The sequence below is a fragment of the Cuculus canorus genome, chromosome 15 (genome assembly GCF_017976375.1).
Source record: "Cuculus canorus isolate bCucCan1 chromosome 15, bCucCan1.pri, whole genome shotgun sequence".
Taxonomy (NCBI): domain Eukaryota; kingdom Metazoa; phylum Chordata; class Aves; order Cuculiformes; family Cuculidae; genus Cuculus; species Cuculus canorus.
This window is the reverse complement of record NC_071415.1, coordinates 2,389,059-2,404,516: the sequence shown is the minus strand read 5'-3', so window position 1 is coordinate 2,404,516 and position 15,458 is coordinate 2,389,059. Positions and strand designations below refer to the sequence as shown.

At 53.8% G+C, this 15,458-nt stretch overlaps 1 protein-coding gene across 2 annotated transcripts; it reads left to right on the top strand.

Annotated features, from left to right (window-relative positions):
* The first annotated feature begins 1,162 nt into the window (after nt 1–1,162).
* LOC104068153 (galanin receptor 2b-like) lies at nt 1,163–7,998 on the top strand. 2 transcript variants are annotated; one of them, XM_054080720.1, is made up of 3 exons: nt 1,163–1,578; nt 4,499–4,898; nt 5,990–7,998. In XM_054080720.1, exons 2-3 carry the CDS (start codon nt 4,525–4,527, stop codon nt 6,621–6,623), a joined length of 1,008 nt encoding a protein of 335 aa, XP_053936695.1. In that variant the 5' UTR covers nt 1,163–1,578; nt 4,499–4,524; the 3' UTR covers nt 6,624–7,998. The 2 variants fall into 2 exon arrangements, with proteins under 2 accessions (XP_053936695.1, XP_009569293.2); XM_009570998.2 differs by lacking the exon at nt 1,163–1,578 and having other exon boundaries at nt 4,326–4,898.
* The last annotated feature ends 7,460 nt before the right edge of the window (nt 7,999–15,458 follow it).

Below are 15,458 nucleotides of genomic sequence, written 5' to 3'. Positions count from 1 at the left end.
GTTGAGTGATTTTGTCATAGAAGGTGATCAGGTTAGTTTGGCAAGATCTGCCTTTTGTAAACCCATGTTGACTGGGCCTGATCACCCGGTTCTCTTGCATGTGCTTCATGATAGCACTCAAGATTACCTGTTCCATGACTTTCCCTGGCACTGAGGTGAGACTGACAGGCCTGTAGTTCCCCGGATCCTCTCTGCAACCCTTCTTGTATATGGGCAAGAATATATGAAGTATATATTCTATATATAATATGTATATGAAGTTCCACAAGATCAAGTGTGAGGTCCTACAGCTGGGTCAGGGCAATCCCAAGCACAAATCCAGGCTGGAGAGAGAATGTGTTGGGAGCAGCCCTGAAGAAAAGGCTTGGGGGTGCTGGGCAGGGGGAGAAGCTCAACGTGAGCTGCCAACATGTGCTTACAGATCAGAAACCAACCGTGTCCTGGGCTGCATCCAAAGCAGTGGGATCAGCAGAGAGGGAGGGGATTCTGCCCCTCTGCTCCGCTCTGGTGAGACCTCACCTGGAGTCCTGTGTCCAGTTCTGGAGTCAGCATAGGGAGGACATGGGGCTGTTGGAGCGAGTCCAGAGGAGGGCACAGAGATGATCCAAGGGCTGGAGCACCTCCTGTACGAGGAGAGGCTGAGAGAGTTGGGGTTGTTCAGCCTGGAGAAGAGAAGGCTGCGGGGAGACCTTAGAGCAGCTTCCAGTGCTGAAAGGGGCTCCAGGAAAGTTGGGAAAGTGCTCTTGATCAGAGAGTACAGGAATAGGACAAGGGGAAATGGTTTTCATCTGAAAGAGGGGAGATTGAGATGAGATCTTAGGAAGAAATGTTTTGCTGTGAGGGTGGGGAGGCCCTGGCCCAGGTTGCCCAGAGCAGTGGTGGCTGCCCCATCCCTGGAGGGGTTCCAGGCCAGGTTGGATGGGGCTTGGAGCCCCTGATGCAGTGGGAGGTGTCCCTGCCCATGGCAGAGGGTGCAACTGAGTGGGCTTAAAGGTCCCTTCCAATCCAAACCATCCCACGATCCCCGATCAGGCTCCGCTCGGGCCGGTGCTCGAGGCTGGGCTGATTCTCGCCTGTGCTCGGTGTGTGCTGCTGAGGGCGTTCCCGGGGCAGCGGGGGAGGCTGCACACACGTGTCTGTCTGTCTGTCCGTCTGTGCGGCTCCCAGCGCCGCGCGTGCCGGTACCGGGGGAGGGGTGGAGCCGCCGGGCTCTGAGCGACCGGCACCGGGCAGAGCCCCCCCAGCTACTGACACCGGTACCGGTAGCAGCAGCAGCACCGGGGCAGAGCTCCAGCACGGGCAGCGGCACCGCTACCGGCGGCGGCAGCTCTGGTAGCAGCAGCACCGGGCAGAGTCCCGGCAGAGACACCAGCACCGGCAGCAGCAGCGGTACCGGCACCGGGCAGAGCCCCGGCAGCAGTACCGGTACCGGCAGGAACAGCAGAACTGGTGGCAATATCACCGGAGAGAGCCCCGACAGTGGCACCGGGCAGAGCCCCGGCACGGGCAGCGGTATCGGCACTGGCGATAGTGGCAGCAGCACCGGGAGAGCCCCGGCGGCGGTACCGGCAGAGCCAGGTGGGTGCTGCTGGTGCCGAAGCCGTGCGGCAGTGCTGGAGCGGGTCGGGCGCCGTCAGCAGCAGCACGGGCTGCGGGGCGCAGTGCGGGGACGCGGGGGGCTGAGGGGAGCGGTGGCCCCCGATGAGCCCTGGGCTGGCCACGCGTGGGGGGCTCCGTCCTGTCCCCTCGAGGAGCCAAAGAGGCGCCTGCTCGCAGCGTGGCTGTGTAAATGTCAAGTGGAGGCACTCCGCAGCGATGGTCCCGCGTCCCAAGCCCACGGGAATATGGGGTTCAAACTGCCTGCTCCCCCTGCTCCCCAGCTCCTGCCTGTCCCCCTGCCTCCTCCCACCCGCTTTCCCCTCCCGGCATGCCAGCGCGCGGGTGTCCGTGTCCACCACCCCACCAAGGCTCCGTGGATCCCTCCGTTACCCCCACCAGACGGGTACTGGGAACCACTCTCCCTGCCAACCCTTTACCAAACCCTCGTTGGTAACATGAGACCCCTTGACCCCCAACTTTGGGTTCTCCTCCCTGGGATTGTTCCCTCCTCCATCACATCGCCTTCGCCCCCGCAGCAGCAGATGGGGGAGAGGAGCCCAGTCCACCCTCTGCGTTGTCCCTCTGCTCCGAGCAGCCGTCCCTCTTGCCTCTGCTCAAGGCTGCTCCGAACCAAGGGAAATGCGCATTTGCAAAATGGTAGGGTATGAAAGGGTTGGAAAATGCTTCCTAGGGACAACAGAGCTGGTGAGGCGAGTGGAAGCTGCCTGAGAAGATGCTAAACAGGGACGGGGAGACATCTCACTCTGTGAGAGCCTCAGCACCTCAGTGCCCCAGCATCATCATTATATCACATCAGACCTTGCTTTCACGCTGTGCCTGCTCCGTCCGTCCTGTCTGCGGGCAGCCCTGCATGGAGGGTGGGTCAGAGCTAACCCAGTGGGGAGCGAGATTCATTTCTCTGCTGTGTTTGTGAGTTCCTGAATCCAACCAGTTTCAAAGCCACCTCTTCATGCTCGCTGTGTCTCAGCTCCTGTCTGTAGAGGTGACTGAAGCACCACTTTGCCTTCATGTAGATGAAACATGAACCACAGGTGACCAGGGAGAACCTCAAAGATGTGGGGAGGGGACAGGTACCAACCTGCCACCACATCCTTCCTGGCCCTCCGCTCCTGGCTACGAACTATCCCTGAAAGGAATCATAGAATAACCTTGGCTGGAAGGGATCTTAAAGCTTATCCAGTTCCAAACCCCCTGCGATGGGAGGGACACATCCCACTGGATCAGGCTGCCCAAGGTCCCATCCAACCTGGCACTGGACACCTCTAGGGATGGGGCAGCTGCAACTTCCAAGTCACCAAGCTCCCCAAATTCCCATTCCTACAGGTTCAAGCTTGGAGCCAAGTGGAAAAATGGCACCAGTAGTGGCTCCCTGACACCCAGAAACAGTCGAGCATGGGGTGCTTGTGCGCACATCATGGCATGCGAGGTCTGGACTGCAACCAGGCTGGGATGTGCCAGTACTCCAAGGAGATTTCTCTACAGGTTGCACCAGTGAGGGGAATGTTTGCAGGGTTCCCTTCCTTGATTTGCACAGGGGTCTGCACAGGTGTTCTCAGTCCATTTGTTCTCATCAGAGCAGCCTTTGAGGAGGGCAGACAGACAGCTCATCTGGCTTGCAAGAAACAGCAAAGAAAGGATGCTTCATGATGAGAAGGATGGGAGGGGATGCAGGGGGAGGCAGACAGAAACTCTACCAGGCAACACAAACACTGTCTGGGTGGATGAAAAGATGAAGCTGGCTTCTGGCTGAGCTGTCAGCTCTTCCCCAGCTTTGCTAATACCTTTCTCAGCCCCATGGAAGAAAGGTTTCAGCGCCACAGCCTTGCAAATGGGATGTAAGCCCAAGCCCAGCCTCAGCCAGTCCAATCAACTAGAGGTAAGAGTAGAACACCAGTGGCAGCTCGAGTTGCTCTGCTCTGCACACAGGGAGGCTCCCAGGTCCCCGAGGAGTTGGGCAGCGTGAGAAGAGACTTAGGTCCTCAATCAGGCTCCGACGCAAGACTCTCTGGCTGGCCCCCATACATCCATCTCTCCAACTCACACCAGGAGCTGTGTAAGCTCCCCTGCTTCCCACACAGCAGCCTGCATGGGGTAGTCTCTTCTTAGGGTGATTGTAGGGGTTTTTTTGCCTGGACTGAGAGTTAACGCTGCCATTGAAATTGGCTTTGTTTGTGCGCCGAGGCACAGCTGGCAAAAATAAGTAGCATGCACATCAGTACTGGCCATCCCAGCTTTCGTAGTATGATAGAATTGTTTGGGGTGGAAGGGACCTCCAAGCCCATCCCATTCCACCCCCCTGCCATGGGCAGGGACACCTCCCACTGGATCAGGGGCTCCAAGCCCCATCCAACCTGGCCTTGAACCCCTCCAGGGATGGTGCAGCCACCACTGCTCTGGGCAACCTGGGCCAGGGCCTCCCCACCCTCACAGCAAAACATTTCTCCCCAAGGTCTCATCTCAATCTCCCCTCTTGCAGTTTGAAAACATTCCCTTATATCCTATTCTTGCACTCCCTGATCCAGAGCCCCTCCCCAGCTTCCCTGGAGCCCCTTTCAGTACTGGGAGCTGCTCTAAGAGGAAAGCTGATCCCTCATCACACCAGCAGCGTTCATGGACCTCAAGGTTACTATAAAATGGAAAAGTCCAAGCCAGACATGAAATGCTGTGCTGCAGTGCAGCAGTACACTCCTAACCCCCAACCTATCCCTACCCGTCCTCTGGGCCAGTGGTGTCCAGAGGAGTCTGCTGAAAATCATGTGGGTCACAGAGCTGAAAGCAGTGGGCTCTGGGTCTCCAGTGAGCCAACAAAGCCCATCGGCCAAGCTAACAAGCTACACAGTGCTTCTCCAGTCTCTCACATCTTTCCTGTGTTGCCTAGGCTCCAGCGTCTCACCACGACACAGAATGACAGAGCACGAGGACTTCGCGAGCTTGGCTGGGCACTGGAACTCCTCCAACAGTTACCAGTTCAGCCCTGCCAGTGTCATTGTCCCTGTGGTCTTCTCCCTCATCTTCCTCCTGGGCACAGTGGGCAATAGCCTGGTGCTGGCAGTGCTGCTGCGCAACGGGCAGATGGGACACAACACGACCAACCTCTTCATCCTCAACCTCAGCCTGGCTGACTTCTTCTTCATTGTCTTCTGCGTGCCTTTCCAGGCCACCATCTACTCCCTTGACGGCTGGGTCTTCGGCTCCTTCATCTGCAAGGCTGTCCACTTCTTCATCTACCTCACCATGTACGCTAGCAGCTTTACCCTGGCTGCTGTCTCTGTGGACAGGTAAGAGTCTAAAGGTGCCCTTGGGCTGGAGGAGAGCAGTTGGAGAACCTGGGTGAGGGCATGGGGAGATTGTGGCTCACCACCACTGGCAGATGGTTCAAAACCCAGTGGTATCTCTCCGTGCCGAATGCAGTTTGGGGATCGGTTGTATCTGTCTTGCCCTAACAACCCTCAAACAGCATTTCCAGATCTCTGGAACGCAAAAGCTGGTGTTGCTCCTGTCTGTGCTTTCTGCAGGAAAGACCTGCCTTGTGGTTACAGCACTTGAGACCTGAGCTCAGCTCCTCGCTGTGCCTTGGCCCCCACTGAGTCACCTCACTCTTTATTATATCTATCTCTATATGACATCACCTGCTCTGCCGGCCATCAGATGAGCATCCTTCTGTAGATGCCGGCAGGCTGAGGCTGCGCTCCGCCTGTGCTGGCAGCTCCTCTCCACCCCACGAGCACCAAGCTACGTTCTCTCCTTGCTGACATCTACACCTCTGCCCCACGGTGTTGCTTGGAGGAGGGGGAGCAGAGTTGCCCATCACACCATATCCAACCACTGCTGGTGGAGGGTGCAGACAGCCCATCACCGCCTGCTTTGGGCTGGCCTGAGAAAGCAGATGGTACCAAAAGACCCACCTGGCCCCTTTGGTACCAAGGTGGACGCAGCCACAGCTCTGGTGAGCAGACCTCGTCCCCGTCAGCTTGGCTGAAAGCCAAAGGCTGGAAGTAGGTCCTCGGTGGGCAGTGCCATCTCCCAGTGAAACTTACGCAGTTCTTGAATCCTCAGCTCAGTCCCCTTTCTGCTTTGTGAACTCTGTCAAACAGTGGATATTTACATGGTCTCCACTGCTCCATCTCCTCGGCCCCAGCTCAGGGGTGGCACCGCCCCCCATGGACTGAGGGGTGGGACAGCCTAAGCCTGCGGGAGAAGCGTCCTTGGTAGAAAGAGAAGAGCTGCTTTACCCAGGACTATATCTATATAGGGCCACTGCTCTGGGACCTTCAGGAGAACTGAGGAAACCCTCTTGTCCCTGGAGTCTCTCTGGCCAGGCAGAGCGTGGCTGGAGTCTCAGTGCTGGTTGCTTTGTTCTCTCCTCCAGGTACTTGGCCATCCGCTACCCGCTGCGCTCCCGGGAGCTGCGGACCCCTCCCAACGCGGTGGCTGCCATGGCTGTGATCTGGGGCCTCTCCATGGTCTTCGCTGGGCCCTATCTCAGCTACTATGACCTGATTGAGTGGGAGTCCAGCTACATCTGCATGCCTGGCTGGGAAGAGTGGAGACGCAAGGTTATGGACACCAGCACGTTTGCCTTCGGCTATGTCATCCCAGTGCTGGTCATCAGCCTCTCCTACACCAGGACCATCAAGTACCTCTGGACAACAGTGGATCCCCTGGAGGACATATCAGAGTCCAAGAAGGCCAAGCGGAAGGTAACCAAGATGATCATCATTGTAACCATCCTTTTCTGCCTCTGCTGGCTGCCCTACCATGTAGTTATCCTCCGATACCTCTACGGAGACTTCCCCTTCAACCAGGCCACCTACGCCTTCCGCTTGCTTTCCCACTGCATGGCTTATGCCAACTCTTGCCTCAATCCCATTGTCTATGCCCTGGTCTCCAAACACTTCCGCAAAGGCTTCAAGAAAGTTTTCAGCTGTCTCTTGAGGAAAAAGCACCACAACAAGGTGCACGTGGTGCACACTGCCCACACGGTGCCTGGATTTGAGTTGTGAAGTGTCCCAGAGGCGTGAAGAGAGTAGCTGAACACAGGAGTGAGCTGAACCCAGCCTGCGTGGCAACCGCCTCCGGTTCCTCCAAGCCCCTTCGTATTTCTTAGTGGTCAAACTCCACACTCTGCCAGCTTGTGTCACCGGCTTCAGGCCACCTTTTCCCACCATGTGCTGGAAAGGCAAGCCAAAAACTGCTGCCCACTGCTTCTGGCCTTGTATTCCTTCCCACTCCGCGCACCAGCTCTTCTCCTGAGCCATCCCCACACACCATGCTGCATGCGAGGGAAGGAACAGACCCAGACTTCGCTCCTGATCCCCACACCACTTGGATTCCAAGGACTAAAGCTCTGTCTTCTCTGTTGGTTCTCATCCTTTGAACTTCTCTGCTCCATGGCCCCACTGCTCTGGACACGCTGGTTAGTGGCCAGTCCCTTCTGCCTCCCAGTGCCCCTGCTGGCCAGAATGGCTCGCACAGCCAGGGAGATGGGCAGTGCAGGTGGGGCCAGGCAAGCAAGGGTGGAGTGGAAAGTAGCTGGCACAGCCTGAGGATGGATGTGGTGATGGCTTTGGTGCTGGCTGCTCTTCCAGTGACTGAGTTCTTCCCTGGAATGTGGGGCTGGCCATGGGCTCTGCATGTATGGGATGATGCTGATGTACCTACTGGAGAAACGGCTTTCTAACCCAGAGGTAATAAATGCACTTCCTTCAGCCAGATGACAGCAGGACCTGTGGTGGTCATCTAGGGTGAGGGTGGACTAGAATCATAGTATGCGTCAGGTTAGAAAAGACCTTTACAGGTCATCCAGTCCACCCCCTCCCATCCCATAGAAGCAGGGCCATCTTCAACCAGATCAGGTTGCTCAGAGCCCCTCCAACCTCATCCTGAGTGTTTCCAGGGATGGGGCCTCCATCCTCTCCCTACGCAAGCTGAGCCAGTGTTTCTCCTTGAGGCACGGCTGGACATCAGGAAAAAATTTTTCACGTAGAGGGTCATCGGGCACTGGCAGAGGTGCCCAGGGAGGTGGTGGAGTCACCTTCCCTGGAGGTGTTTAAGGGACAGGTGGATGAGGTGCTTAGGGACATGGTTTAGGGATTGTTAGGAATGGTTGGACTCGATGATCCAGTGGGTCTTTTCCAACCTGGTGATTCTATGATTCTATGATTCTGATTCTATGGCTGCTCCACACCTCAAGGGGACACCCAGAGCAGTGGTGGCTGCCCCATCCCTGGAGGGGTTCCAGGCCAGGTTGGATGGGACTTGGAGCCCCTGATCCAGTGGGAGGTGTCCCTGCCCATGGCAGGGGGTGGAACTGGATGGGCTTTGAGGTCCTTTCCCACATAAACCATTCCATGATTCTATAAATAAGTGAATTCATGTGACAGACTGGTCTGTGCAGAAGCATTGAGCTCATTTGTTGTGTTTGTTTGCCAAATATCTTAATGAGTTCATGAAATAAAGTTTAAACCACAGAGTACATTGTCTTGTAAATATGAGTGATCCGAGTGTGCTGTGACACCCCCACAACAGGCTGCATGCTGGGCTCCCAGTGGCTCTGCATCTTTCTGGGAGCACCAGTGGCCCTGACGTGCGGGAAGGAGCCTACGGATTTGTCAGGTCATTTACAGGTGTCTTACAGTTGTAAATAACTTGACAGATCTCATTTCTTTCTGATGTGCAGGTGAGAGAATGAGCAATTCTCTTGAGTTTCTTTGTCATCTCTATCTATTCGGTTGGACAGGATGAACTCATCATCATCCACAGCATCACCCTCAGATTCACCCAGGTACCCAGATGACCACAGCACGTGTCTCAACCCCAGCCCCAGCGATGAGCAGGGGCACAGCCAGGAGCCACCTCGGGTGTTGGTTGACAGCGGCCGAACATGGGCCAGCAGTGGCCCAGGTGGCCAAGAAGGCCAATGGCATCTTGGCTTGGATCAGAAACAGCGTGGCCAGCAGGAACAGGGAGGGGATTCTGCCCCTGCACTCAGCACTGGTGAGGCTGCGCCTCGAATCCTGGGTTCAGTTCTGGACCCCTCACCACAAGAAGGATGTTGAGGCTCTGGAGTGTGTCCAGAGAAGAGCAACGAAGCTGGTGAGGGGCTGGAGAACAAGTCTTACGAGGAGCGGCTGAGAGAGCTGGGGTTGTTTAGCCTGGAGAAGAGGAGGCTGAGGGGAGACCTTATTGCTCTCTACAACTACCTGAAAGGAGGTTGTGGAAAGGAGGGAGCTGGGCTCTTCTCCCCAGTGACAGGGGACAGGACAAGAGGGAATGGCCTCAAACTGTGCCAGGGGAGGGTCAGACTGGATATCAGAAAAAAAATTTTCACCAAAAGAGTCATTGGGCACTGGCAGAAGCTGCCCAGGGAGGTGGTGGAGTCCCCATCCCTGGAGATATTTAAAAGATGGGTCGACGTGGTGCTCAGGGACGTGGTTTAGTGATTGATAGGAATGGTTGGACTTGATGATCCATAGGTCTTTTCCAGCCTGGTGATTCTATGATTCCTCGGGGTGGCTGGAGCCCTGAGGTTCTACTCTGTGTTGCGATGGTTTGGGCAGACCAAGGTGCTGTTTTTCCCGTGTGAAAGACAGTTTGCTCTCCCTGACTGATACGTAATGGCTTGCAATTACCTTAATTATACCTCTCTGTCCTAATGTCAGAGACTAGAATTAATTCAAGTACTTTGACACAGACACACATCAGCGTTTAGCTGGGTGGGTCGTGCAGGACCCGGCAGCACCTTAATAAGCGCAACGGTAACAGAGCCAAGGAGGAGAAGACTCCAGGGAGAACTTAGAGCAGCTTCCAGTACTGAAAGGGGCTCCAGAAAAGCTGAGGAGGGGCTCTTGATCAGGGAGTGCAGGGATAGGACAAGGGGGAATGGTTTTAAGCTGGAAGAGGGGAGATTAAGATTAAGATCTTGGGAAGAAATATTTTGCTGTGAGGGAGGCCCTGGCCCGGGTTGCCTCAAGAAGCTGTGGCTGCCCCATTCCTGGAGGTGTTGAAGGCCAGGTTGGATGGGGCTTGGAGCCCCTGATCCAGGGGAGGTGTCCCTGCCCATGGCCTGGTTTGGGACTGGATGGGCTTTGAGGTCCCTTCCAACCCAAACCCCTTCATGATTCTATGATTTCAGCTGAGGTCAGTAATGACGTGAGCAGGCAGACATCTCTCTGGAGCGTGGAGCCTGTCTTCTGCAAGGGCTGGGCTGCATTTCTGGAGGCTCCCTCTCCCCTGCCTGTTTCTCCATCCTCCCATATATCACTTGGGTGAATGCTGTGATAGGGGAGCCTGTAGCCTGACCTGGCATTAAGATAACACACTATGTGTTTGGAGACAGGAGTCACAACACCTCCAGATGCCTTCAGAGCAATGAGTATCAACCCAGGCAGAAATAAATGGCCCTGTCAGCTCTTACAGCAAGACCATTCTTCCCTGCTGACGAAGAGTGTTCAACTTGCAGAGGGCAATACTTTCATTTGGATGAATAATTGTCCAGGCAATGGGAAAAAGCAGCTGTGCTGAGCTACCAGGGTTGTTATTCTACTTGATGTTTCTGGATGGACACATAATTTCTGTATAAAACTGCACTCAGTGGACTAGTTGGGTTTAGTTTCAAGGCCCACAACTGCTATGGACATCATCTTGGGTTAAAAATCACATCTTTTTCTTTTTTCCCATGCAGCCAGAAAGCATCAGTGGAAACAGTCAAACTGTTCCCAGTTTGCCAAGTCTTGATCCGAGGCCATGGAACATAACATCAGGTGTGGAGGGGATCCATGGATAGACACCATTCACTCAGAGATGGAACACTACCAGCTTCCCTCTGGGATGAGTGGACGGAGGGGCCACAGTGGATATACAGATGGAATTACTTCCCCACGGGAAGAGGAAGCGAGCATCACAATTTAAAGTAGTCTAGAAGACAGCACAGCCGTGTCCTTACTGGGTTGGGGTGAGAGGACCTCTGTTGGCTGCTCCCAATGGGATTGTTCAGCCTGGAGAAGAGAAGGCTACTGGGAGACCTTAGAGCAGCTTCCAGTACTGAAAGGGGCTCCAGGAAAGCTGGAGAGGGGCTCTGGATCAGGAAGTGCAGGAACAGGACAAAGGGAAATGGTTTTCATCTGAAAGAGAGGAGATTGAGATGAGATCTTGGGAAGAAATGTTTTTCTGTGAGGATGGGGAGGCCCTGGCCCAGGCTGCCCAGAGCAGTGGTGGCTGCCCCATCCCGGTGTTCAAGGCCGGGTTGGATGGGGCTTGGAGCCCCTGATCCAGTGGGAGGTGTCCCTGCCCATGGCAGGGGGTGGAACTAGAAGGGCTTGGAGATCCCTTCCAACCCAAATCGTTCTGTGACTCCACAGTTCAAATCTGACAGGCTCCAGTTCCCTGTGCTGGATTCTGGATCAGGCTCTTCCAGTGAAAGCCACATAATTCAAGAGTTATTTGAACACAAATTGTTTAGTGCCATCTACTAGGCTGATGCATTGTAATCAACTCATGCCAACAACTCTGACATGAGAAATATTTTCTGTGAGGGAGTGTTCCCTATTAAAAGATTTTTCATGGAAAGAGTCATCGGGCCCTGGCAGAGGCTGTGCAGGGAGGGGGTGGAGTCCCCATCCCTGCAGATATTTAAAAGACAGGCAGACGAGATGCTCAGGGACGTGGTTTAGTGGTTGATAGGTGTGAGGACATGATTCAATAGAAAAGCTTTGTGAGACACGTATTGTATAAATGGAAACCTTGTTAAACTCTGAGTGTGGATATGGACTAAAAGAACAAGAAGGCATGCAAGGAGGAATCTCTAAGAAGAAACTTCTGAAGGACAAGCGAATCTTTCCCAAGGGAACAGGATGGAGCACCGAGCCCAACTGCAACTGTAATATAACTGCAAGAAGATAAACAGAGCTCGAAGTAGCAACATAGCAACAATGAATTAACAAGGGACAATGAATTAATAAAGAACAAATAGTTTTAGTAACTAATCATGTATAAACTATAACAAAGCACAAAGCATCTTTTGAATGTTAGCGTATATAATCTGGGCTGATTTTGAATAAAGTCGAAGCTTGCTTTATCACTCATATTGAGTCGTCCGCTTGCTTCCCTCGCCCGTCGCAGATAGGAATGGGTGGACTCGATGATCTCAGAGGTCTCTTCCAACGTGGTGATTCTATGATTCTATGTCACATCTCCCCAGTGCTGCTGCCTTTGAAACCAGTCCAGTGGATGCCTGAGCAGAGGGACTGCACCCCTCCGCCCAGCCCTGCACTGCACAGAGCTGAGTTCGCGGCAGCTCAGCCCCGGATGCCGAGCTGAGCACCAAACGTGCCCCCGGCACTGTCGGCCCTGCGGACGCTGGGTCACCGAGGCTGCAGGCAGAGCGAGCTGCTTGCAGGGTTTCTAATCTTAGAACATTACACAGCTTGCTTCTAATGAAGTGTTCATCCTGACTTTGTGGTAGACGGTAAATCCTGGTGCTGTGTCCAGTAGGACTTCCTGCCCTCAGCTCCTACCCACGTCCTTCCTGATGTACTGATGGCTCCCAGCTGGCTGTGGCCCCGGCCAGACGCTAAATCTAGAATAAGTCGATTTTAGCTTAAATTTTTCTCAAGTATTTGGTGCTGTTTTAAATGAAGTCACTTGCATCTTTGCCTTGATGATTTTAATGAAAAAGCTTTCCTGGAAAGAGGTGATATTTAAAGCAGGGGCAGAGCTAAATGCACACAGTTCAACCAACCTGGGTCTCAACTCCACCATGAGCTGCTGCTGTTGTGCACAGGACGCAGAGCGGAGAATCATAGAATCAACAAATTGGAAAAGACCTCTTGGATCATCGAGTCCACCCATTCCTATCTGCCACTAAACCACGTCCCTGAGCACCTCGTCTACCTGTCTTTTAAAGACCTCCAGGGATGGGGACTCCTCCACCTCCCTGGGCAGCCTCTGCCAGGGCCCAATCATAGAATCACAGAATCACCAGGTTGGAAATGACCCACTGGATCATCAAGCCCAATAGCTCCTAACACTCCCTTAAACCATGTCCCTAAGCACTTCATCCACCCGTCATGTGCCCAATGACCCTTAGGTGGATCTAAAACCATTCTCACTCACCCTATCCCTGCACTCCCTGATCCAGAGCCCCTCCCCAGCTCCCCTGGAGCCCCTTTCAGGACTGGAAGCTGCTCTGAGGTCTCCCCATAGCCTTCTCCTCTCCAGGCTGAACAACCCCAATCTCTCAGCCTGTTCTCATACAGGAGGTGCTCCAGCCCTTGGATCATCCCCGTGGCCTCCTCTGGACTCACTCCAACAGCTCCGTGTTCTGTGCTGAGGACTCCAGAACTGGGCACACTTCTGGCAGACAGAGAATTCTGGACTGAACCTCTGCACAGAGAGCCCCAACAGGCACCAGGTTGACAGAGGGAAAGAATTGAAACAGAAAAATATGACAATTGGATTTTTGTTCAGGATGATTTACTGCTGGCTAAAAATCATGCAGTTCCCCAGTGAGGAAAAGAGAAACATGGAAAACCAAGGGGAAGGAAAATATTGCACAAAACAGATTTGCTTAGAGAGAAAATGAAAGCAGTGAGGAATGAACTGTTCCTCAGCCAATAACCAAAGCCAGAAAAGTGATCATACACTCACAGAATGGTTTGGATTGGAAGGAACCTCCAAGCCCATCCAGTTCCACCCCCTGCCATGGGCAGGGACACCTCCCACTGGATCAGGGGCTCCGAGCACCATCCAACCTGGCCTTGACGACGGAAGGAAGGAGATTGCTATAACCAACAGAAGAACCTTGTGCTGCAATACAGCACAGACAGGTCAGAGGAGTTAATAAATATTTCAGTTCTCCCTTGGCAAGTGGGCAGAATGTGTTCCTGTCATGGGATGCTGAAATCCTCCCCAGCAGCAATGAAACCTGGCAGTCAATGAAAACCTCAGCAACAAGCTTTAATGAGCAGAAAACTTACATCTACATTTTTCCAGGCACTCACAGGCCAGGCAACACTGGCTTGCAGCAGATCTTCAAAGGCTTTGAAGGGATTCGGGTCTAGCAGAGAGGTTTGCAAAAAGAAACCAGGAGCATGCAGGTGGACCAAGAGGAGTTGGAAGGCCAGGAGGAGGTAGTGAACCAGGAAGAGACAGTGGACCAGAGGGAGGTGGAGGATCAGGAGGAGATAGTGGACCAGAAGGAGGTGGAGGACGAGGAGGAGGTGGAGGAACAGAAGGAGGCAGAGGTCCAGGAGAAGGCAGCGGACCAGGAGGAGGTGGAGGTCCAGAAGGAGGTAGAGGTTCAGGAGGAGGTGGAGGTCTAGGAGAAGGTGGAGAACCAGAAGGAGGCTGTGGACCAAAAGGACGTGGAGGACACCATCAGCCTGATATCAATTCAGGAAAACAATGGAAAAGCTGAAATGGGATTCATTAATTAATATATCAGGTGGCGGCGGAGCAGAGCTTTTACAGATGTCATCTTACATAAAATATCTACTTGCACTGTAAAAATATCAAGTGACTTTGATGAGAGCTATTTTCTATAACCCCACTTTGATTGGCACTGACTGCTAGACCATCCCTGAATGCTTGATTGACACACCAGAACAATAAAAAATCAGAATAATGCACACTAAGTGGGTTAAAGCTCCGTTAAAATGTCTGTGCCACAAACCACAGCAAGAAAGGACAAACCATTCTTGTGAATGAGTCCTGCTGGTGATGTGGGACCCTCCATCACCCACCTTGTTTGGCAGGCGGGGAGAAGGCGAGCGTTGGGCATTTCAATCCAGCTGAATATCGCCTCGCTGTGCTAAGCAAAAAAAAAGATAATTTTCAGGCTGGGATTTCAGCCCTCCCTGGAAATGGAAATCGCCCACAGGCTGGAACCAAAGGCTGCATTTCTTTTACCAGGCAAGATGACAGATGTTAGGGTGGGCAGCAAGTCCTCCAGCCCAACAGTGGAAACCTTCACACTCAGGTCAAAGGTTTTCTCAAACAAAAGGTGAAGGTCAGCCCCAATAATGCAAAAATGAGGCGTGCAGGAGCTTGGGCAGTCCTCTGCTTGCAGAGGAGCTGGACAACCTGCCCGACCCCCCTGGCCCTCTGGGTGAGCGTACGGCTGGAAATCATAGAATCATAAAGGTTGGAAAACATCTCTCAACTCATCCAGTCCGACCACCAGCACAACCCCACCGTGCCTGCTAAACCCTGTCCCCAGGTGCCACGGCCACGCGCTTCTTCAACACTTCCAGCAAAGGAGACTCCACCATTGCCTTGGGCAAATACCCTCTGACGGAGCAGAAAGTCACCAAGCAGCTCCTTTGGCCCCTTTATTGCATTGGTGTGAGTGTTTGCATTCCCTCTCTGTCTCCTCCACTCACTATCATCATCTGTCACCCTGCATGGGGTTTGACCCCCGCGTCTGGGTCACTGCTGTGGGCCGGTCATGCGGAGCACCGGAGCGGCATTGCCTACACCAATAAAAAGTACCTGGAGATCTGCTTAAAGAAGGGAAAATCAATCTCACAACCATTTTCCACTTCCAAATGCTGCTGAAAAGCACATTTACTCTCCTGGAGGCCCCCAGTAAGAGGGAATCCCACTCCCAAAGTTTAGTGGCAGCTCAGGGACAGCGAGAGCAGCTGGATCAGCAGTGGGAAAGCAGCAAAGGGGAAGCGGAACAAGAAAAAGGGAACATGCAGAAAAATGAGCCCAGAAAGGCTCTGCAGAGGGACCTGGGCAGGCTGGATCGATGGGCTGAAACCAACCGGAGAGGGTTCAACAAGGGCGAGTGCCGGGTCCTGCACTCAGGACACAACAGCCCCGAGCAGCTCCAGGCC

Excerpts from the sequence above, each read along its gene's own strand:
- LOC104068153 (XM_009570998.2), top strand. The coding sequence starts at position 4,375 with ATGTGGGTCACAGAGCTGAAAGCAGTGGGCTCTGGGTCTCCAGTGAGC. Across the intron at positions 4,899-5,989 it reads GCTGCTGTCTCTGTGGACAG|GTACTTGGCCATCCGCTACC; the intron begins GTAAGAGTCTAA and ends TCTCTCCTCCAG.